Source organism: Ornithodoros turicata, chromosome 1 (genome assembly GCF_037126465.1).
Source record: "Ornithodoros turicata isolate Travis chromosome 1, ASM3712646v1, whole genome shotgun sequence".
NCBI classification, from domain to species: domain Eukaryota; kingdom Metazoa; phylum Arthropoda; class Arachnida; order Ixodida; family Argasidae; genus Ornithodoros; species Ornithodoros turicata.
Genome location: NC_088201.1, coordinates 225,111,243 through 225,134,653, shown reverse-complemented (window position 1 = coordinate 225,134,653; position 23,411 = coordinate 225,111,243). Strand labels below are relative to the sequence as shown.

Genomic DNA, 23,411 nt, shown 5'->3' with positions numbered 1-23,411 from the left:
TAAGAAATTAGTTAAGTAGTAGTAAAGTAGACAGTAGTAGGAAGTTAAAGAAGTAGTTTTATCCACCTCCCCTGAAAAGTAGTTGAATTACTAGTTAAACTACTCCATCGTGAGGTAGTTACTAGTTACAGTTAAACTACTGTAGAAGTAGTTAGTGGCCATCACTGGCAAATAGTGTGGGTAGGTGATATGATAGGTTGATTGATACTGCCCTAAGACCTAATTGGCCAGAAAACTGAAAAAATGGTGGAGCTCCTGGTATAGGTATGACCCATTAATGGCTCGACTCCCAATATGCGGCTCTAAGCAATGAAACATCCCCGCCCCAGTCATAATCATCAAATAAAGTTGTTCTTTCAGTTGTGTGGTATCGCTCCACCCTGTCCCTCAAGTGTTACGTAACTGCAGTGAAGTTACTGCGGCACCGCTTTCTAAATCTAGTCTGTGCGCCCAACTACAAAGGCACTAGTATTATTCTGGTGGCAACAGCGGCCTAAGAGGAAACTCACAGCACTTGTATGCTGTTCTGTAATCTTGGAGCGGCAGAATAGGAAAACGGCGAATCTTCATAAATCGCTATCTTCTCTGATTGGCAAAGCTTGTCGCTGTACTGGTAGCCTGGAAGAGAAATTCAATTGTTCATCATCAGTAAGGCATGAACACACTGGGTTATTTTGCACTTTGTTTGCGCGTGCATCGAAGCGCAACTGTAGAAAACAAGAATGGAAAACACGCGGAGCAACAAAAGAAGGGAGAGTTTTTGAGCGGAGGAGACAATAAAGTAATGTACAAAGGGCAGTGCACGAGTTATCTACAGAGCTGAAGATACAGGTGGGTGCGGACGACATTGACGGTGACCGCAGCCGCGCTTGTAGCCCGCGTACTCACATGCGGCAAATGTCCGCGGCAACCCGTATGCAGGGCGGAAAATTCTTGCCGCAGTGCGGAAGAAGACGCCTCCGCGTTCCACTTTTCCTCCACCGCGCATGGTGCGATTTTTTTGCGGCGTGCCGCGCATCCTCGTCGAGGTGGTGAATGCACATTGCGCAGCGCTCCTGTTTTCGTCCGGCCACCCACACACTCGGCAGCACATTGACAGCGTAGTCAGCGTGAATATCTCGAAAGCCGCGGAAACCGTAGGCGGTCGCGGGTGCTGGGCGGCAAGCACTCCTTCTTACCGCCCAGCGGCAGCCCGCATGTGGGCACGGACTGCGTGCCTTTCCTGCCGCATCCTCCGAGACGCGAAGCACTTCGAGGCGGTATTCGGGGATCGCTTCGCGGTCAGTTTTGCTTTTCAGCCAGCCAATGGGAGCACCAGGGCATAGCCTGTAGTGATGCTCATTTCCTTAGGCGCTGGCGCACCTTCGAACACAACAGGGAATGCCGCGTGGGGACGTTTTCTCATGTTTTATGTGTGTTTATCCTGTTTATATGTATTTGCCTAATGAATACATTCACTGCCATCAAAAGACTGTGCTTGTTTTCCGAGCTGTGAACGACGAGCTTGGATTTCAACGGGCCACACAGACAAAGAAGATGAGCACTACTTGAGGGCCCATATGTGTCAGTCACCCGGCAGGTAAATGGTGCACCGATGGTTTTGCTGCTTCGGCTCTCCACCTGTGTTATTGTGCGTCACGTCACTGCGACGATTCTTCATTCCACCAGAAAGCCTTTCCAATCATTTCAAAGTTTTCGCAAAGTTTTCACACGCAAAAAAGTGTAAGTGTCTTACAATCTAGAGGTAGCAACAACAACCTTCAGTGGCCGTCAGGAACGCTGCGGCCGCGTCGCGTTCGGAGACGCGTGTGTCAGCGAGCCATTAGCGCCGCATCCCCAGTTGCGGGAATATTAAAGTGTCCATTAGCATAATTTCCGATTCATTCAGAAACTATACCTCCATTTCACTCCCAATTCATCACCATGGAAATCTTGTGGAGAGAGGCTAGAAGGAAAGGCAGGGAGGAGGATCGGAGGAGAGCAAAGGACTTCAAAGGGGCACTTCCCTCTTTCAACATGTAGGTGCCCGGAGATTTCCCAGGGAACGTGGCGTATTTTTATCCCGTGAGAACAGGCGGAATTCCGAAAACTGTTGGCAACGGTTGCTCCGCTGCTTCTGTTGGCTACGGATTTTATCACCGCCCACCGTTACCCAGGCTCGAAGCCAAAGCTGGTGGAGGCAACGGTGCTGTGTGGTAGTGTGGGTTGGCGAACGTGGTGAAGGAGTTCCCACGTGGCTTTGTGTTGTGTCTTTGCGTGTCTGTGCTTTTTTCCTAGTCTAGTGGAATCATAACCCATCACCAATGGGTTATGACTGTGTGTGGCTGCTTCAAAAACATTTTTGTGTTATGCTGGGTGTGTTGTTGTTGTTGCATGTGGCAAGTCCTTCTCAACTGACTGTACAACTGTTATGCGTAATGTACATGGACGTTTGGTCTGTGCACCGCGTGTTTCATCTTTGAGCCCATGTCTTGTTTTCTCATAACTAGTGCGCTGTGTACATTGGTTATACTATCCGTTACGCTGGCACAGCAGAGCGCTGATTTGTACAAAGTGGCACAATTTGTACAAAATTGTTTTCATTCCTAACCGGAGTGTTGCAGGTACCAGGCACTTGAAGTTTTACACCTCTATGACTTGTGGAAGGTTAATAAATACATTCACAAAGGTATTTAGCCGCGAGTTCCACAAGCGTTCCACAACAGTTACGGGGGCAGCGAAGAGAGTAATGGCCTCCGCGATGACTTTTATTTGGAACACGAGCATATTCGATTTTCGCAGCCAACGCGGGCACAATCCATGTGCAAAGCAAAACAGCAGAAAGAAAAAAAAAAAAAACGTCGCGCAACACAACTCCAACGAGCGACCTGCCGTATCAGTTGCTCACTGCAAGTTTCCACCAGGCTAGCCTGCCAGCATGGGGGGTCCTGTGCTTGTGACGTCAAATCTAGTCTGAAGTCACATGACTAGAGGTGCGAAGCCCCGAAAGAAAAAATTGGGGAACAGTTTTTCCAGCCAGTTCAGTTAACATCTCCATTATTCTAAGTAACACTTGCTTCGGACTCCGCATTATGAATGTATTAGCGTGTAAGGACGCATTACATGATCTCTTCGTTCATTAATAGTAAGGTTGCTGAGGGATCACTTACCAAAGCTCTTTCTTGTCGTTTCTCCTTCGGTCTGCTTCAAAAGGACGTACCTGAAAGGGTAACCAAGAGTTAGTTGACCAATAGTTCATAATGTAAACAGAAATTATTTTATTTCATTTGGTTAATGAGAGATTTCGACAAACGATATTGTATTAGCTGTCATCTACAAGGAAAAAAACAATATCTTATGGTGCATGTATGAGTGCTGCGCCATTTGGTATTTTCCGGTGTCTAATGTACATCGATTTGTAATGCGCATCGCCGTTAATGAAACGAATTTGAAAAGTGCATAATGTGTGACACGCATAGATGTATAGCGTGCACCACAATTAAAACACCGGCGTTACTAGTGCACAAGTAGTCCCCCGTTAGTGCCCACGTCTGTCGCTTCTGTCTGCACGCCGTGTACGTCTCGTACTCGACGTCTGTCGCCCCAACACCAACAGGTTGGTGCTTTTTTTAGGTACACCCCACCTTTTTTTTTTGTTAAATGAACAACTTCCGCCCACGTCACATGGGTGGACCAAAGCTAGAGTCAAAGGAGAGAGAGAGAGAGAAAAACGCTGTATTACGCGAGTTGACTAACCTAGAGTTCCTCACTGCGGCGATCGGGAAGATCTAAAGCACATAGCTTTTCATTGCCTATACAACCGACACCTGCAAATCAACTTTCCGCGTCTCTCAGACAACTGGAAGCTCGCCTCCTGTTTTTCAAAATTGCTTGGTGCATGACCGAATCCAGGTAACCAACGGTCTGCCTTCAAATCTCTTCTGATCTTTTCGGACACCGTAGGACTTCTATCCTCACTGCGAGGCGATTCATTATTCAATTTCCCACCCACGTCACCCAAGCAATGTGGTAGAGTACCGCCTCTGATGGTAGAGTGGATCACGCCTCTGATCACGCGTAGTAGTAGATAACTGGCACTAGTTATATACATTTGAGAGTGTATAATACCAGCGTTTTATTTCAGAAAATATGGCAATGAGTGTACCCACAACGAGGCACAATGAAAAATAGGTTACCTCAATGCGCTTACAACGCGAACACTCAACACATTCGAGCGACAGCGGTACAACACAGTATTCTTTCTCAAATCCCCTGTTGCCTATCGAAATTGCTTGGTCCCTGGCCCAATCCAGCCCAGCAACGATCTGCGCTCAAAGCTCTTTTGACATTTCTGGACACCATCGGACTTCGATCGTTATTGTGAAGGGGCTCATTATTTTATTTTCGATATCCTCATCAGCAATGGGGTAGAGTATGGTAGAGCCTCTGTAGTCAGTGTGTAGCCTGTAGTTGTCAACAAAAGTCTGCTGTGCAACTGCAAGTCCTGTTGCACCTGTCAGGGTGGACCAACCCACAGATCCAAACGTAGCAGCGTGGCTACAAGCTCCCTAAAATCGCCATTTTGTCAAGCCGACTAGCACCCGCAGTGAATGCCCTTCCCCATAATCCTCTCTTCTTTAATCTATGCGCCTCTCCTGTTTACGTGCACAATCTAAATACGCCGTCTCGACCCACCTCTGTCTCGCTGATGGCAAACTGGCCCGTGGATGTGTGGATTCCGCAATGGTACGATGTCAGGTTCAAACTTTTTTATTTTTATTAGTAAAACGCTGGATAGATTAGCGTCCCTCCCATTCATTCTTCGTGTCCTCCGACAGAAACAACAATAAGAACAACTTTATTTCAGGATGATGAATGAGGAGTTTCATCGCAAGGGGGCGGTACTCTACCCCAGTGCTGGAGGAGAAGCGGGGAGTGAAGTAATGGGCCCAAATAAGAATCGAAGTCCTGTGGCATCCAAACAGGCAGAGAGAGCCTTGAGGGCTCTCTCTGGCTTGGGGAGGTGAGGTTGGAGGTTGGTGAGGGCGGGTCTGAGGGTCGGTGAGGTGGACGTAGCCAGGGGCAGCATCCTAAGAATCACTCAGAACTTGAAAATAATGCACGATCGATAAAGGCGTGCGGCGCTCAGCCATCATTACATCGTCTTTCCTCCTCCTGCGTCTATGTGGGCGCGATGGAAGAAGGAAACAGAGAAGCGACCCGTCCGACCGTGTCCCATTGGGACGGGCGTGCAGCCTTCGAAATGCATTCTGGGAGGTTCCTGTTTACCACACGACCGCTCAGGTGAGCGTGGTAGCTCGCAAAGCAGACGATGCTAGTTGTGGCTGTCTTACCGTTCTGATATCAGCATTGTGATGACCGCGGGCGTACAGAGTCTCTGTGTACGGTTGTATACTTCTCTATTACAAGACCAGTCACGGTCTGCAGGACGAGTATGAATGACTAGAAATTGCAGCTGTGTGAGCGTTTACTACGTTTTTTTATCTGTTGCTGAAGTGGTAAAGAATGGCATTAATCAAACTTTTACAACAATGGACGAAATGAAATGGATCTGCGGCTCAGCGTCCGATCGCAAACGAACGATTCAAAATGTCTAACACACAAAAGGGCCAGGAAGAAACCAATGAAGTACTTACTTACGAATTTAACGTTATTCCAGTGAGAAAGCTGCCCTCTGTTGAACGAGAGCCGCATCAGGGATAGGAACACGTTACCATAAGGTTGTTTCCGCGAAGATGCTCACATCGTAATGGTAAATGACTTTGGAAAAGCACAAAAATCAACCCTCCTCCAACAACCCAGCAACCAAGCATTGTGGATCCGAAACTTTAGAGAGGATAACATCATGGACAGGAAGTAACGGCAGTTCTGAACTTCTGACTCGAGCGACCGCGCGAGATTCGAAACGGCCGCTGCTGTGTTTCCTTCCTCCATTGTCGCTTTTTACCTTACTTTCCACCCTCCTCTCATAACGATACGATCGTGTCGTGTTCATGTATACGCACGCTGCTAGTTATTCAGATGCCCTCAGTACCTCAGCCGACTACGTCCGTTACCAGGGTAAGAGAAAGAAGAAAACTGAAGGACCTCGCGCAATCTGCACCATACCCTTGGACATACTAGTTGTTGGACAACTATTTCGGAAGAATAACAAACTTACTTGGTGAGTACAACCAGGAGGTCCGCCTTTTTAGCGTCTTCATTTTCACCAACGAACTGTACGAGTGCTTGCATCGTTGTAGTCTTATCTACAGCCTGATAGGTGACATTTTGTTGGCTGTGATTAAAAGGTTGGAAATACTTCTGCTCTTGTTGGTCTGTGAACTGAGAAAATGCTGTCGTCAAGATGAAGAAGAAGCAGATGAGTTTCAGTGGTTGAAAACATTCCTGATTCACACGTCTTCATTTTGAGTTCACATTAAACACATGGCTAACGGTGTTTCTATTGAGCACATTTCTTCTACACGAACTCATTTCTTTCAGCTGAACAGCACGGTTTCATCAAGGGACGATCCACACAATCAGCGCTACTTGACGCCATGGAATTTATCAAAGAAAACATTGGGAACAAACCATAGACATCTATATAAATCTATAAGTCTATATATATATATAGAAATTTATATAAATCTTACGATTATAGACAAATTATCAAGGTACGGAATACGAGGCATACCACTCAACCTAGTCACTACTGCTCTCCTTTCGAACAGGCGTCAGCACGTTTCCATTGAACAAACAAACTCAGATATCAGAACAAACGAACTGGGCTTCCGACAAGGGTCAGTACTATCTCCTTACCTTTTTGTACTGTACGCTAAAGACTTGCCAACGAAACTTTATTGCAAAACACACGCGTCATATGCAACTTTCATTCATTTCTGGTTCGCCAATAGAGACATGCAACAGCTCTCGTCATTATTAATAGCAAACGAACTTGCGGTCAATGTCAATAAAATTCATCAAATTTCTAACAAAATAAATCTACGTGAGATAAATATGTGGAACCTTGTTCACAACACTTGTGAAGGTGCTTGCCACCCAAACACATGTTTTCTCTGAGCGAAGCTCATTAATTCGTCTGCTTAATTAAACTCGCCAATTGAAGAATTTGCCAATGAAAGATAACTTTTTTGCCTTAATTAGGAAGCCCTCGGCTACAACACGCCATTTCAGTCACAAATACAGGATCTTCCACAATTTTTTAAGCAAAAATTTCACACCTCTTCTATGCCTAAAGGACAGCACAGGGCATCCAATGTCGGTCCGGGATTATCCCTAACTGATAGCTGCGGACATATAAGCTTGCAAAGACTAAACGCGTGACAGGGCCGGACTCCGCCCTCGCTTTTTTTCTTGTTTTTCTCATGCAGTTTCCGTGCGCATTAGGAGTGTCTTCTGGCCTTGCCAATGGTACCGGCAAGTTTTCGTCAAGTCAAATACATGTGGAATGGTTGAAGAAACTTTGATGAATCGCGTTTAAGATGGCATGTTGTGGCCAATTATCGCACAATTTTGAGTTCAACTAAGACAATTCGCCTAATTAACGAGGTACACTGATGCAAACCGCTTGTTTGTGCGGCAAAAGCCTTCAGGGGTGCAAGAGAACAGGTCTCAAATTTTCACCACACGTAGTTTTTTTTAAATAAAATTTAATGACACTACATTGTGGTACTCAAACCTGAAATACGAAAGATCATACGGCACAAAACGTTATATGTGCTCTAAGATAGTGATGAAATATAACTTGTAAAATAATGCACTTCTTCAACTTGTATTTTCATCGCAGAGACCACCTGGCTATCGTTTAATAGTCTGTAGTAATCTGCAGTTCCAATATTTATTAAAAAGAAATTTGCTGCAATGTATATTTTTATAAAACATTTTATGTACATTTTTACACAAACATAAAAAACATGAGGTCGCGACACTAGTTTTCACTGTTTTTCACACATGTGATCGAATTTTTTTTGTGATCGAATGGCCATACCACATGACTCTAGCAAATGTAGGGTGGATTGCGAGGGATTCTGACGCGATTTATTTTCGGACTATAGAGGCAAGCAAAACAAGGGACAACAGCAGGCAACACGTGTTACTTCCTTTTTCAATTGAGTGTCTGTGTTTGGGACTACAAGCCATATTGCAGTAGGACAGCCGTACGATGGGAACTCGGATTGTCTTCAGTCGGATTAAAGCACGCTGGTACAGTTGACAGTTATGACTGCTTTCCCACAACGAAACGTGAAAGCTTTTGGTAGTGTTGTCGTCGCGCTGCGCCGAATCGCGTCGGCATATGATCCCGGTTGGACGAGAAACCATGGCGTAGGGAACTGCGGCTGTGGGCGCGGAACGCAGGCGGGAACTTCGTCGGAACTCTAAATCATCCTTAAGACACGACAATGGCCATCTCGCGTTACTGCATCTCTTGGCGCATACCGGAATTGCGTAGTGCCTCGGCGATCCGCGCGTATCTTGACAAATAGGCGCGTTTACATGAAGGCGACAATGTTCGACCAAGCCGGAGAGGTCGACCTCCCTCCTTCATGTAAACCGGCCCATGTCCACTAAAAGGGGAGGTCGACGCAGAGGAGGGAGGTCGACTTCCCTTTGCCATGTAAACCGGTGCGATGTTCCCGCTACCCCTGGAAACCACCGCGATGCGCATGGACCGACGAAAGCACTAAATTAATGTTGTCCATTATTCGGTAATGAGACATCGCATCGCAGCTGGATACGAAGCGGCAGCGGAACCAAGCTATGTTTCAGACTGTGGAACGAAAAGTGGCAGAGGAGACTCCGCGGAAATCCCGTAAAATGCATTATAAGACACTTCGCAAATAAATATACTCCGAAAGTAAAATATATTTACTTTCGAGATAACATTTTAACGACGTGGCGGCGCTGCTGCTGGCGAGTAAGGTCGACTGAATTTCGGGAGCGCCAAGGCGCCTTATCTAGTTGCCACGTCACACGCTCCCGATAAGTCGACTGGGAACTTCAGTCGACGTTCGCGCCCATGTAAACGCAGTTATTGTGTTTCTGCCGACGCAGATTTATTGCTGCCCGTGCACACCTTCTCTGCCACTGCATGCGCAGCTTTTTGGATGCAAGATTATTGAATGTATTATCACACGACCAAGATATGATAAGGCCTGTGTCAGTTTGTAGTAACTGATAAAAATCGTGAAGACAGGGTATTTTTGTGCTCAATAACCGGGATCTGCAAATCGTCGGCTGATGCTGCTACCCGGGCTACAGGTTTTCGAAATGAGACAGTTGATCGCCTTTTTCGAAAAGGGCCATTATCTAAAAGAATAATATACGTTATCGTGTGTCAATGGGCGCAAGCTATGTTCCGGTAGGCGTCCTCCTATGGAAAAGCCTTTAGGGTGCACGTGTGTCGCGTTTATCAGTCTGATAAGAGAAAGGTTACAGAAGCGGAACTGGGTATTCTACAGGAAATGCAGTGGGCAATGGTAAAATGAATAGAAACATACAGAGTGGTCCACCAACCATTATAGAAATTTATAGCTAAAAACGTAGGGGTTTTTTTTTCTGCCAATAACTTTCGCCACATACTGGTAACATTTCTATTTAATTTCAGTTGACGGAAAGTTAATTTCATAAATTGAGCTCCGAAGTTTCCCAAGGCAACCTAACGTTTCGTTTTGGGAAATGGGTTCCTCGTGGTCATTTTACTCAGTATTGCACATAATCCCTAATGCAATGGCAACTGAAGAAATAAATTCGGCGAAAATTCGTGGAAATGAGCCCTTGCTCCGCCTGTTTTTTGACGGTTCGTAGTTTGAGGCCAAAGTTGCGAAGAAGGGAGGTTACATTGACACGCCACACGAGGGGGAAAGGAAAAAAAAACTTTCCGTCAATTGAAATGAAATAAAAAAGTTACGAATATGTGGCAAAAGTTATTGTTTGAAAAAAAAAATCCCTTGATCGCATGTCTCTCCGGGGCCTACGTTTTTTACTATGAATTTCTGTCATGGTTGGTGGACCTGTTGAACGCTCGGAATACCTGAAGCAGGAACGAAAAAAATACCCGAAGTAACGTACGGTAATAATTCTGGAAGACGCGAATTGGTGCAGTCATTTAATGCGTGGTGTTGATTAATTTAGAAAATAAAAATTAATGAGGCAAACTACAATTAGCTGTGGAATTGTAGGCTAATTTCGTTATGAACTCGCAAGATGGCAAAGCAAAGGTAGAATCTTTCTGAATGAATTTGAAAGCCTATACACACAGTACTGGAACAAAGTATTCAAATCAAAATCACGTGTTGTTTTTTTCTCGATCGGTGACAAACGTCTGTGCATGCATATTCCGAGTAGTTTCATAATCTTTGAACTAAAACCTTGTTTCAAGAATTTAACGACATGGTCTCGTGGAACGACTTGCATAAGTAAATAGCACGCAGGTTGTCACAGAAAACGTGTCATTCAATTATATCAAAAACTACTCGACCTAGGATCACGCGGTCAATGACATTTGTTCCCATACCAGTCGAATTCCTCTCCAACGAAACCTAGGGCACCGCGGAAGAAATTCGTAGTAAAAGTCACTTCGTTAAAAAGGTTCTCACCGTCCTATAGGCCTTTCACGGGACCGGAAAAAAAATTGTGGCAGTGGTACTTTCATTATAAATGGGTTCGTTCGAAAGAAGTTTGGGTAGGTTCTTAGCCATCTCTTGATGTGAATCTCGATTCATTACGTCAGTTTTTAAGGTCTGAACTCAGAAATTTGCGGAATAAAGGTGGCTGTTTTGCCGTCCAATGTATAGCACGTATAGCTCTACCACAAGAAATCCTCCTTTTTTCCCCGTTGAAATCGGCGATGGTCGGGCATCATCGCTGGGTCAATTCTTTTTGCTCACTTGTGCTAGGCTGTTCAGTAAGGGACCAACGTATTTATTCGGCATGATTGCGAGTGCGAAGAAACAGGAACAGAAAAGAGCGGACACAGAGACACTTCCCAAGCAGCACAATGTACTGAAAGTCGAGTGCAATAGGGGTGGACGGTATTTGTCTTATCAATGTTCTTTAGTTTCACGAGTCTGTTCAAGGCCTTCCGCCTACCCGTCCACCCCTATTGCACTCGACTTTCAGTACATTGTGCTTCTTCCCAGGCAGCACAATGTAGTGAAAGTCGAGTGCAATAGGGGTGGACGGGTAGGTGGAAGACCTTGAACAGACTCTTGAAACTAAGGAACACTGATAAGACACATACCGTCCACCCCTATTGCACTCGACTTTCAGTACATTGTGCTGCTTGGGTTGGGTTGCTCCCAACAAAGTCCCAACAACGTCAACAAAAACAAAATATATGCCTGTTTTGACACACACACACTCCGGGAGCGTTTCGTATCTTATCAAGTTCTCGGTCAGTGATACAAACTGATTCCGTGCTGATACATTTTCCTGAACCTTTAGCCACTGTGGCTTCCACAACAGGGTTGCCGAATGGGGTGTCCCATTCCGTTCCGATTCCACTGCGAGGAATGGAGATTTGCGATAATTCTATTCCTTTCAATTCCTCGGAATGAAAAGGTATGGTCCGTTCCCACTCCTGGAGTGGCTTGGCAACCCAATTCCATCCCGTTAATTCCCTCAATAAAAGAAAATGACCGGTAACTATATACTGGCAAGTCCCGCAGTGCTAGAGGAGATTGACATTGCCAGGGACGGAAGCAGCACAAAGACAAGGTAATCTCACTTTTGACCGTGTGCAGGTGCGGTGCAAAGGGTGCGAGAGCAGAAAGCAGCACGTTGAAATTAGAAACTGCCACCAGGGCACCCAGGCCATTCCATTCCCATTCCTACGACGGTTTCCGCCATCCCATTCAAATTCCATTCCGGGCTCTGCTAAATCTGGAATGATTCCGGAATCATTCCAACTCCGGTGTGGCAATTCCGCAACCCTGTTCCACAAGCTGTCTATCTCTTAGCGATTGAGGACTCAGAAGACCGTATCATCACGGAAGTATCATCACATCAGATTGTACGACCAAAAGAGGGCTTGAAGATTCGAAGGGCTCTGTGCTGACGCCTGTCAAAACATGGTATAAAGTGTCTTTTTACACATTACACACACATTTTACACACTTTACACATTAAATTTTGTTGGAAGCAAGTGGCTCGTCTGTGTCCAGTCGTTTCTTGTCCTGTTCCTCGTAATTGTGGGTGATTCTTACCAACACGCGCAAAGAGCGTCGTGCCTTGTATTTACCCAGATTCGGGTACGTGATGTTCAGCAACCTCTGTATTCACAGGTACTAGGGACTGAATGGCTTCACGCTACCCATGCTGTTTTTCACAACGGACATACCACTGGCAACGTATCACGTTAGACGCACCACACTGAATTCGTTTTTTTCTCGACATGCACCCGAAGAGTTAAACATACAAAAGACGCAAACGATGAAAAAAATAAAGAAAATTCAAAAATTGAACATACCACGTGAATCTTGTACACCTTCGTCTTCATGGGGACACTCTTATCTGCAGAGATCATATTTACCTGAAAGTAATGGTACGCTTAAGCACGTTGTCCCACAAGATAAGCGCTTGAGGACATCTTTGGCAAACTTTCAGTTTCTAGCTGCTCTTTTGCGCTTCTCTCGTTAGAAGATTTGCAGTAGCGTTTGGATTCACAATGCACGTGGTACTGTGAGGGTCGTCAAATAGCAATGTAACGCTCTACATACATATACAGGGTGGTCCACCAACCATGATAGAAATTCATAGTAAAAAACGTAGGCCGCGGAGAGACATGTGATCAAGGGAATTTTTTTCTGCCAATAACTTTTGCCACATAGTGGTAACATTTTTATTTCATTTCAATTGACGGAAAGTTAATTGCTTGAATTGAACTCCGAAATTTCCCAGGCAACCTAACGTTTTCTTTGCGGAAATGGGTTCCCCGTGGTCATTTTACTCAGTATAACCATAATCCCACTCATAATGCAATGGCAATTCCCGAAATAAATTCTCCGAAAATCCGTGGAAATGAGCCCTTGGCTCCGCCTCTTTTTTGACGGCTCGTAGTTTAAGCGCAAAGCAGCAACGAAGAAAGGAGTGTCGCCCCTAGTCTGGCGTGTCAATGTAACTAGAGTAGCTTGATGGGCTTGTTGGTACATGACTCGGAGAACAACCTTGTTCTCCTTGTTCTCCTTGCTCCTTGTGCTCCTTGTTCTCCGTGTCAATGTAACCTCCTTTCTCCGCAGCTTTGCGCTCAAACTACGAGCCGTCGAAAAGGAGGCGGAGCCTAGGGCTCATTTCCATGGATTTTCGGCGAATTGATTTCGGCAAGTGCCATTGCATTGCGAGTGGGATAATGTGCTATACTGAGCAAAATAACCACCCGTGAATGAATGAACCCATTTCCGCAAAGAAAACGTTAGGTTGCCTTGGGAAATTTCGAAGTTCAATTCAAGAAATTAACTTTGCGTCAATTGAAATGAAATAAAAATGTTACCAATATGTGGCAAAAGTTATTGGCAGAAAAAAATCCCTTGACCGCATGTCTCTCCGGGGCCTACGTTTTTTACTATGAATTTCTATCATGGTTGGTGGACCACCCTGTATACATACATACATTTATTTACTTACATAAACAGGGACGAAGTAGCCGAATCTTTTTCGCTGCACGTATTGGCCTGTTTCTCTGGGCCAGGTGGCGCCAGTGAGCAGCAACATCAACGCCCCCCAATTATGCAACACGCGGTAGTTTAGCAGACGACGCGGCGCTTTCAAATACACGGTCTCGAGTTTTCCGCTCTTTTCAAGAAGCGCCGCTTTTTTTCTGTGGATTTCCTACAGGTTTTCTAGCTTTCCTTGGCACCATACCGTCTGAAACACCACGCAAAACCCACTGATGAAACTACCTACTGTTGGGATCCGTGGCCGTTTGGGCCCGAAATGGCGCTGTGGAAAATTCACTGCAACATCCCAATACCATGTGTTTGGAAGTTGCCACACCAGCACTTTACAGGTGTTTCGGTCTTCTTGGACCTCTCCAGCAGTGCGCAAATGGGCAACGTTTGAATGTGTGTAGCGTAGAATGTCACGTGATATCCTTCTCGTCAGGGTAAGAGACTCGCCACTGAAAGCCCAGTGCAAAGATCAGTCTACTTGCCGAAGAGCTTCGGCTGATTTCCCCCTGTATATGTACTTCAGTGCGCCTTCGGACATTTTTCACGTATTGTGTCATTATTGCAAGCGTCAGCCATTCAAATGCCAGAGCGCGCCCGGAATGCTTATTGTAGCACATAGGTCATTTTTGACACCCGGTTTTTACTTTTGTAAACCTTTTGTTAACTGTTAACCAAGCCAGCAAATGCACCTTCAGAAATGACTCACACAACAGAATCATACTTATGACGGAAATGGAAATAACAGTGCGTCGCAAAAAAGGAAGCGTGCGTGACAGCGATGTTGAACAGTGCCATCCTCTGCCCTTGCGCTGACGCCATATCGTCAGTGCGCGCTGATTGGTTCTGATGGAACCAATCCTTCGGGAAATGCTGGAAACGCGGAACACAAGATATAATCAAAAAGATGATCGAAATATGTTGGATGACTGTTCAATTAATGTAATTTCAGAGCAATAAACACTCACGCGTGATTATTATTTTTTCGTTTCAGTACATCAAATAGTGGACCATTAGGCACCACTTTAACTTTTGCTCCTCACAAAAGTAAATAGTAATAAATAAAGCTACCCAGAGGCTTAGGCTTCGTAGATACCCTCCTGGTAACAGTTGCAATTGTCCTTTAAATAACTTTGCATTGACCAGAACACATGGCAGTCTCAAGGCGGACTCACTTCTTAAGAAAGTCTATAGGGGATTTTTGTTCGCAATGTTTTCGTAAGCCTCGCGAAATTTTTATTCGGAACATTATTGAAGGCCTGACGCGATCCACTGATTTTTAGTGAATTGAAGTTTGCCGTATTTTCAATACATGGGTGCTTATGCGAGATGCAACAAAATCGCCTCTCTCGGCACTCCCGCCGGCGATATTTCGACCAAAATGATTTCATTGTGTACAGTGACAGTCCGGGAGCTGATTGCAATCAACAAATTCGACAAGCTTACTGCAGTTTTCCACATCCCTGCGAACGAAAATAATGGCTTTTCCTTTGCTAGCATGTTAAGCATGGTTAAGCGTTGCTAGCATGGTTAAGTATGCGTCCTGGGCAGACTTCTCGGGGAAATTTCCCAGTATTGGTTTGGAAAGTGTGCCGGGAAACAGAGGAAATCCATGAGCAAGCGCAGCCCAGGATTCGGACACACCAGTTCGAAGTTCTCAGCACTACCTTGGCTGCTCCAAACGAGCGGACCCGTTTAACCAGCTCGGACGTACTCTGGTAGCATGTTTGTTTGATTCAGGGACTACACTAAACTGAAAAAAAAAAAAAACTGTAAAGCTACATAACTCAGCCAGAGACCCAACGTAACGCTGCAGAGCTGTCGTGGAGCACGTGTGTCGCTACATGAACTGATATGCATACGTACCAGATTCAGGTGGCTCTGCGCATAGAGGCCAAAGTCCCTCGTCGTGAGGATCTTGTAGCTGCTGTCCCCGGCAAACATGACGGTGATTGGCCGCGTCCGTACCAACCGATCCAGCTCTGCCGGTGAGATCGTCGATGGCGCTGGCACTGTCGTCGGCGGCGTCGGTGTCGTCGTCGTTGTAGTCGTTGTAGTTGTCGTAGTCGTCGTCGTTGTAGTTGTCGTAGTCGTTGTAGTTGTCGTAGTCGTCGTCGTTGTAGTTGTCGTAGTCGTCGTCGTTGTAGTCGTTGTAGTAGTCGTCGTCGTCGTTGTAGTCGTCGTAGTCGTCGACGATGTTGTTGTAGACGTCGTAGTCGTCGACGATGTTGTTGTAGATGTCGTAGTCGTCGACGATGTCGTTGTAGACGTCGTAGTCGTCGTCGATGTCGTTGTAGAAGTTGTAGTCGTGGACGATGTTGTTGTCGGCGTCAACGTCGTAGACGACGTTGTTGTAGGAACTACGGAATAAGAAACGTCACTGGATGAGACACCACGGGACCAGACTGTACGCCAGTCGGATAAGCGAACTCCTATAGCATCTTGTTCGTTCCCACAATGGGATACATGCGTATTGTTATTGCTGGAAGATTATACTGTGGTCGAAACTAGGCGCTGTAGCAGCAATAGCTGCGTCGCAATAGCAGAGTACGATTATATTTCAATCGAAGCGTAGTGTATTATATTTGGTTGGAGGCGTTGGGAGACTGCGCAATATTGTTTCTAACACAATGTTCATGGCGATTACATGCGGACCAGCGCCTGTCCCTGGCATGTTCAGCGCATATGGGTGGCACTTTCAAAAGGAGGATGCCAGCGATACGCACCAGCACGCACTAAGCTTTAGATCGTTGTAACCGGGCAGGTCGGTACATATCGAACGAGACTACACCCCGCCAGGTTACCTCCTCTCCCCACTCTCATCCAAACCGCGTGCGTTTTCTAGCTTTCCTTGGCACCATACCGTTTGAAACACCACGCAAAACCCACTGATGAAACTACCTACTGTTGGGACCCGTGGCCGTTTGGGCCCGAAATGGCGCTGTGGAAAATTCACTGCAACATCCCCATACCGTGTGTTTGGAAGTCGCGAACATACATACATAGCCGTAGTGTTCGTTGTAACCGGCAGAGCGAACGAGAAGCGAAGCCAATGATGAAATTACCAGGTCTTTTTTTTTTCGTTAATATCGCGCTACGCGAGCTCACACATTTATCTTGCTCTTTCGTGAAGTTCCAGCTTTCAACCACCTGCGCGATAGGCGTATCATGAGATCGATAAATAACCTGGGTGGCCTCGAACAGCGGGTCGACCCCACGTCAAAACGTGATCCGCCAACTGCGAACTCAATGTGGAGAGGAGGCAACCTGGCGGGTTAGCCTCGTTAGCGGGTTAGCCTGGGAGGCAGCCTCGTTTGATAGCTTGATGCGTTTTTCTTTGATTCGATAGTAAGGGCCAGTTCTCACTTGGCGGACGCCCGATGCGACGTCGTGAGCGGACGCATTTCCACCGCCCCGTCAGCGCGCACGAATTTCATGCTCCCTCCACAGTGGCATTCCATCGTCCAAAGCAGACAAAAAACCGGGGGGCGTGGCCTTTCTGTGTCACCTAATTGGTCGCCAGCTGTCGTTCCCGGCAGCTCTCGCTGACGTCGTGAAAGAAAGTTGGCGTGGCCACAGGGGTGGCATCCAATGTATTGCTCCGTAGACGAAGGCGTGCTGGGCGAACGCAATGCACCCTGGTCAGGTCCTGGTCGCACGTCACAGCAAACGTCAAGGCACACGTGACCTTAAAGATGCCGGCGCCCGTGATCGGCGGTCAAACCGTTACAATTCGGTTCTCGTTTCTGGACGTCTTTCGATCACGATAATTATTTTTATCCGATAATCTCGTAGTAAAACGCGCAGTTTTGCACATAAGGCCTCGTAGTGTTTACGACTTCCAAAGATGTGAGCACGGCCGCACGTTAAGACTCACCGAGCCGATGCGATGTACTTAAACTGAGAAGTGGGACAACATGTTGCGGAAGAAGAACCGCATGGTTTACTTCAGCAAAATATGTTCATCTCTTGGCCTTATGACGACGGAGATATGTCGGTAAGCGGGAAAACGACATGAAAACAAAGTCACGTGACCTCAAAATGACGTTTTCGATGGCGTGCGACCAGGACAAGATAGCAGTTTTGCCAAAGGCACCCGCCTGAGGCTGGTTGCAACAATGGCGGGTTTGTGTCACCCCTGTCGGCGTGGCAGCTTTTTTGGCTCGACATCTCTCGTCTTCCGACGCCGGAAATGCGCGTCTATTTCCGCTGCCCGCCCACGACGCCGCGCCGGGCGTCGCCGAGTGAGAACTGGCACTGAAGCAGTGGTTGAAAAGTGTGCGACATCGTCTGTCTCGTCCTTTGTGTATACTGCGTCGCAACTGTCAGCAAGCTGTAGATCGTCTTATAAAATCTGAAACTGCGGAGGCAGTGGAATCAAGATTGAAAAAACACCATAATTTCCTCCGGCTATCCCGTACAACAACAGCAACAACAACTTTTGTGTGAGTGAGATTCAGGTGGGCAACAGAGGCTTTCCAAGAAGCTGTTGCTTTCTCAGCGCATCCCTTCTTCTGAGGGAAGCGCTCAAAGCGATTGCCCAACCAGGAAACAAAATGCTCAAAGCAAGTACAAGACCATAACGATCATGATTCAGGTGACATTTATCCGAATGATTTCAGTCTCCTCAGGGGTACGGATAACTCTCAAATTACCGGTTTGGTATTTGACTTTGTTTTCTTCAACTACGCAGCTATCTGCTCTTACCTCCTGTTGTTGTCACATAATCAAAATCAGGCACGTATGGCTCCTCTGTTGAAGTCAATCCCGCGTCGTAGCCGCCGCCGTTGCCGCCGCCGCCGCCGCCTTTTTTACCCGTGTCGCCTGTACCTGTATCGCCACCGCCTGCATTGAGAACGGTTCCATGTATCGTCAATCGGCGACATGCCGTTTCGGTAGGGTGGGTATTCAAAGAAACGAAACTATCGGCATCAGGCGAGGGTCGTGGTTCATCGCTCGGTACAGAATAACGGAACGTTGAGCATCGACCCTCAAACAAGGTGGGTATAAAAGATGCGTAAGGTATACAGAGGTGTATAGGTGAACGGTATATATAGGTGTATAAACCTAATCACGGCCCTGCAAGGCAAGGTTCTCGACCAGTATCGTGAATGATTGGGTTGAAAAGCAACTCGTTTCTGCTAGAACAATACAATCAATACAATACAGTACCCCGCCTCCGCTATCTGAGGTACTTCTTCGGTGTTCCGGCGAATTCTTGATATGGATCTTTGCCGTGACGGCCACTAAGTACTTCTGCAGTAGATCAAAGAGTGATATTAAACGGTAGGAGCTACTTATTTATTTACACGTGGTAACAAAACTTTCGTGCACGAGACTGCACTTCATGCAGTTTCGTGCACAAAAGTCTTGTTACCATGTGGAAATAAATAAGTTGCTCCTACCGTTTAGTATCACTCTTTGATCTAATCATCACCGACAACTTGACATCGCCTATTTCTCTGTCGCCGTACTTCTACAGTAGTTTAACTATAACAACTAACCACTTCACGATGGAGTAGTTTAACTAGTAGTTCAACTACTTCTCAGGGGAGGTAGTTAAAACTATTTCTTTAAATACTGCAATGTATTTTAACTACATCACGCTAACTACTTAACGTTGTCCATCAACACCAATCCCATTCTATAGTGTTCTTGGGACACCTAAATATGAATCACAGGCAGTGATTAAAGATGATTTAGTACAAATGCACGGAACATGTGTTCTGCACTTCCGTTCTCATCAAACAAGTAGCTCGAGGTAAAAGTCGGAAGCACAATCGTGCCGTAAAGCGTGCGGCTACATCGGAAGTAGTTGGCGTCTGCAGTAACCTAACTACTGTAGTTAACTACTCGAACGAGCAGTTTAATTAGTAGTTGACACTGCTTTTCGGCAAGTGGTTAATAACTACTTTTTAAGTACAATCAGGTAGTTTAACTAGTAGGTTAACTACATGTAGTTAGCTACTGGCGATCACTGGATGTTAGTACATATCCCCATATGACTCGTAACTAAGCTACTTTTTGCGTTCCAGTGACTTCTTCAGCAGTTCGTCCCTGTTCTTTTTAGAGCTCAGGTCTTAGATGCCCATTCCTGGGTTGAGCGGCGTCGGCGTTGTAACTGGCAGAGCGAACGAGGAGCGAAGCCAATGATGAAAGTATGGTATAGAGGGTGAAAAGGACAACAGCGGGAGAGCATACGACGAGAGTGAGGATGACGCGAGGAAGAAAACTAAGAAGGAGGGCACGGAGAAAGCGAAGAGGGGCGAGGAGGAGGGCGCCCAAATTTCGCATTACCGTTCACGTAATCGTCTAGTCCTCTAACTTCGGCCTTTGGGAGCTAGCCGTACGTGCAGTGCCGGCACGACTGCGTGCACCGGTGCCTCGTTGTTGCGCGGAATAGGCTACCTAATTTGTTTTGGCTGTACGTTGGAAGACTCAGGTAACGATCAACGTGTCGTGCATTTCTAATCACAGCTGGCACCCTGTCGTAAAATTTAAACTTGGCGAAGTTCTAGGAAATCTCCGAAGAGGACAGCTCATGGAATCGATAAGTGCTTTCTGTTCCGTTGAGGGATTTCTTTACGAAACCAAAATGCCAACCTAAGGAAGCACATCGTGGTGCACGTTGGGACAAAAATTTACAGAACACGCGAGCAGCGCATTTTAGCGAGCAGCGTGCGACGCCCTAGCGGCTGGCGGAACCGGGTGACTCCACTGTTTCGGAGGAGTGGAAGAGTTTGCGACCCATAGCGGTAGCTTCGAGTTGGTAGACACACCCAACCGACACTGGAACTACCGCTGTGTGTCTTTAACAGCGCACGCTTCGACCCCACTGAAGTAGTGCACTCACCCGCTGCCGTCTGTCGCTTGAGTGTCACACAGAAAAAGTACTCCGTTCGCTTATCCCGTAAAGTTCTGTCCTAACCTGTACGGCATCTTTCATTATATCAACGACCAGAAAGATTTTTACGCGTCGAAGCCAGGGATCGGAACCGGAACTGAACCCGAACCGAAAACCGAAAAAAACGTTTATTTTCTGAAGAACCCGAACCGAACAATTTTTTTTGCTTGTCCTGCACCGAACCGGAACTGAACCAAAAAAAAAATGCATACGGTTGCCAGTTCGGGAATCGGTTCAGAGGTGAAATAATTGTACTACTGACCGACCTTTTTTTTTGACTCACCCCAAACGGTTATCTCACACCTTTCTGAACCAGGTACGGGGAGCGTATGGTCGCTTTCACGTAGCAAAATTGCTGCCGATGAGGCTGTTAAACCGCGACCGAAAAAGTAACGGTTCCAATCCCTCTAAATGTCCCTTCCGCTGAGAGATTTTTTTTGTCTGTGTATATGCGGGGGGTGTTCTCCCTGAGCCGAACCCGAACCGAAACGATATACCTGAACCTGATAATTTCCGTTCAGCGGAGCTAAACCCGAACGGAACCAATATGCCTGGACCCGAACCCGAACCGGACCGAAAAAAATACCAGTTCCGATCCCTGGTCAAATCTAGTGAAAATTGTCTTGCACCAGCCATTATGACATCACCATATGAACTAATTACGGAAAGGTCGGGAACTAGAAAACGCATGAGATAGCGAATGTGACCCGTTACTTTTGCAAAGTAGCTTAGGAACTTCGACTCCATTCTCCTTACTTGCAACTTAGTAACATTATTTGCACCGTGACTTAACTGCTAACGCGTTCCTTTTGTCGACTGACACCACCTTACCATCCTCCCTTCATCTATCGACGATGGTACCCCACTGTCATAGCCGGAGTCGCTACACGGTGTTACCACGGAACGCACGAACATTTTTCTAAACCACGCTTATGTGCGACGTAACGCAGTCTAGTCCACTTCACGAAGTTATTTTTAGAGCGTAATAACGTGACTTATCCTGACTAGCACTTTGAAGTACCATACGCGATGGTTATGCTCGGTGTGCAGTCGTAGAGACGTGAAATGAGGGCTGCAGCGGTCGGAGGTAGGGTTGTCACCTTTCGTAGTGAAAAATACAGGCTGAGGGAGAGGAGGTGGAATAGAGGGAAAGGAGGAAAGACTCGTGGAAAAGGGAAAGTGGGTGATGAGTGAACGAGACACACATAGATAGAGGGAGAGAGCTTGCTCGCTCAAGATAATAATGCTCCGACACGTGATCACGGACGTCCAACGGCGCTGCTCGGGCATGTATAAGCGGCAGGTGAGGCGAGAAGAAAGAACAACAACAACAACAAAAAAAGCCACTGAGCAGTTTCTACGCTACGCGCGGCTCGTGTGCCGCGTCCGCGACTGCTTTCTCCGCCCGTCTTTTACAAATTTTATTGAGCAGCGTCAATGCACCGCAGAGCGAAAATATTTTGCACGGTGGCTCTTGGTAGCAGTCGTCGCAAAAGACAGTCTCAGCCACGTTAATTTTCACCATGTGTCCAGCAGACGACGTACTAGATTATAACGACCATATCGTAGGCACCCCTTCCCAGCGCCGCATTTTCGGAAGGTAGTGGTGGCGCTTCCCATCGTCCCAGTTATTGCTTCCTCAACTTCTACAATACTTTGTACTTCAGCTTACCTTAGTATTTCTGTACAAGCGGTGGACGTTCCACGGATGTTTCATTCTGAGGTTGATTATCATCATCATTCTACGCGTTTTCATAGGAGCTGTCGCTGTCGTCTGCTACGGTAGTCGTACATACGCTTCTGCGCGTTCAGAATTCAAATTGCAATCGTCCAATCGTGATGCAGATCTCTCGTGCCGATGAGTACCGCCCCTAGCGGATCGTGCGGACGTGCTCCTCATAGGGGTTACTGATTATGACATGGTCGTTATAATCTAGTAGGTCGTGGTCCAGCATGTGTAGCGTTCCTTTCTTTCTTTCTATGTGTGTGTGCGTGTGTCAGAGAAACGTGCTGTTTTGTCAGTCTTGGGTAAGTTACTTCTAAAAAGTCACTGAGTTGCAGTTATAGAAAGTAACTATAAGTTACAGGGTATAGTTACGTTCTTGGTGAAGTAACCAGTTACAGTGACTGAGAGAAAGTACCTTAGTTACATTACAGTTACTTTTTATAAAAATGACCATGAGAGGGTGATACAATTGTTAAAAACTTACATTTATTTACACTTACTTAAGTGCGATAAAAGTATTATTGCACATAACCAGAAGCTGTATAAGTCAATATGTGGCTCTCCGACAGGGAAAAATACGACATGTGTACGCTAGTAAACAAGGATCGACATTTACTCGAGTAACTAGTTACATTTTGCAGTTACATCCACAGAAATAGTAACTAGTTACAGTTAAAAGCTACTTTCCTGGAAATGTAACTAGTTAACCCCAAAAGTAACTAGTTACAGTTACAAGTTAAAAGTAACTTAGTTACTACCCAAGAGTGTGTTTTGTGCTACACGTTTTCAGGTCATCTGTCCCGCCTACAGCATCATGTGGAATCCCACGGGTGAACACAATCTTGCCTTAACCAACGGTATGGACAGGAAAATGTTCACGATACGGTTAGGACAACGGAACCTTGCCTTGCCGGATACAAAGAAACGGAGCCTCACCGCTCAAAGTGCTAGACACCAACGAAAAGACGAGAACGGTGAGGATCGCTAGCAGGCAGAGTGCTCCTAGAGGCATGGCAGCGCAACACCTTGTAGACATGGACAAATTGGGAAAGAATTATGGACAACAGAACAGGTACAGTGAGGTCATGCGATGCAGGTGGAGGGAGTTGTACCTACT

At 46.3% G+C, this 23,411-nt stretch overlaps 1 protein-coding gene across 1 annotated transcript; it reads right to left on the bottom strand.

Moving 5' to 3' along the window:
* Positions 1-505: 505 nt before the first annotated feature.
* LOC135395383 (mucin-22-like) lies at positions 506-23,380 on the bottom strand. Its single transcript, XM_064626614.1, has 7 exons — positions 23,231-23,380; positions 18,372-18,509; positions 15,531-16,024; positions 12,470-12,532; positions 6,161-6,324; positions 3,150-3,199; positions 506-618 (listed from the first exon to the last, which is right to left on the bottom strand). The coding sequence occupies exons 1-7, from the start codon at positions 23,328-23,330 to the stop codon at positions 506-508; spliced, it is 1,122 nt and encodes a 373-aa protein (XP_064482684.1). The 5' UTR covers positions 23,331-23,380.
* Positions 23,381-23,411: the final 31 nt, after the last annotated feature.

Bases quoted from the DNA above. Each gene is read 5' to 3' on its own strand.
- LOC135395383 (XM_064626614.1), bottom strand. From the start codon at position 23,330: ATGTCTACAAGGTGTTGCGCTGCCATGCCTCTAGGAGCACTCTGCCTG. The intron at 12,533-15,530 runs GTACGTATGCAT...CATTACTTTCAG, and splicing joins CGCAGAGCCACCTGAATCTG to GTAAATATGATCTCTGCAGA. The intron at 6,325-12,469 runs GTATGTTCAATT...GCATTTTCTCAG, and splicing joins AGGTGTACAAGATTCACGTG to TTCACAGACCAACAAGAGCA.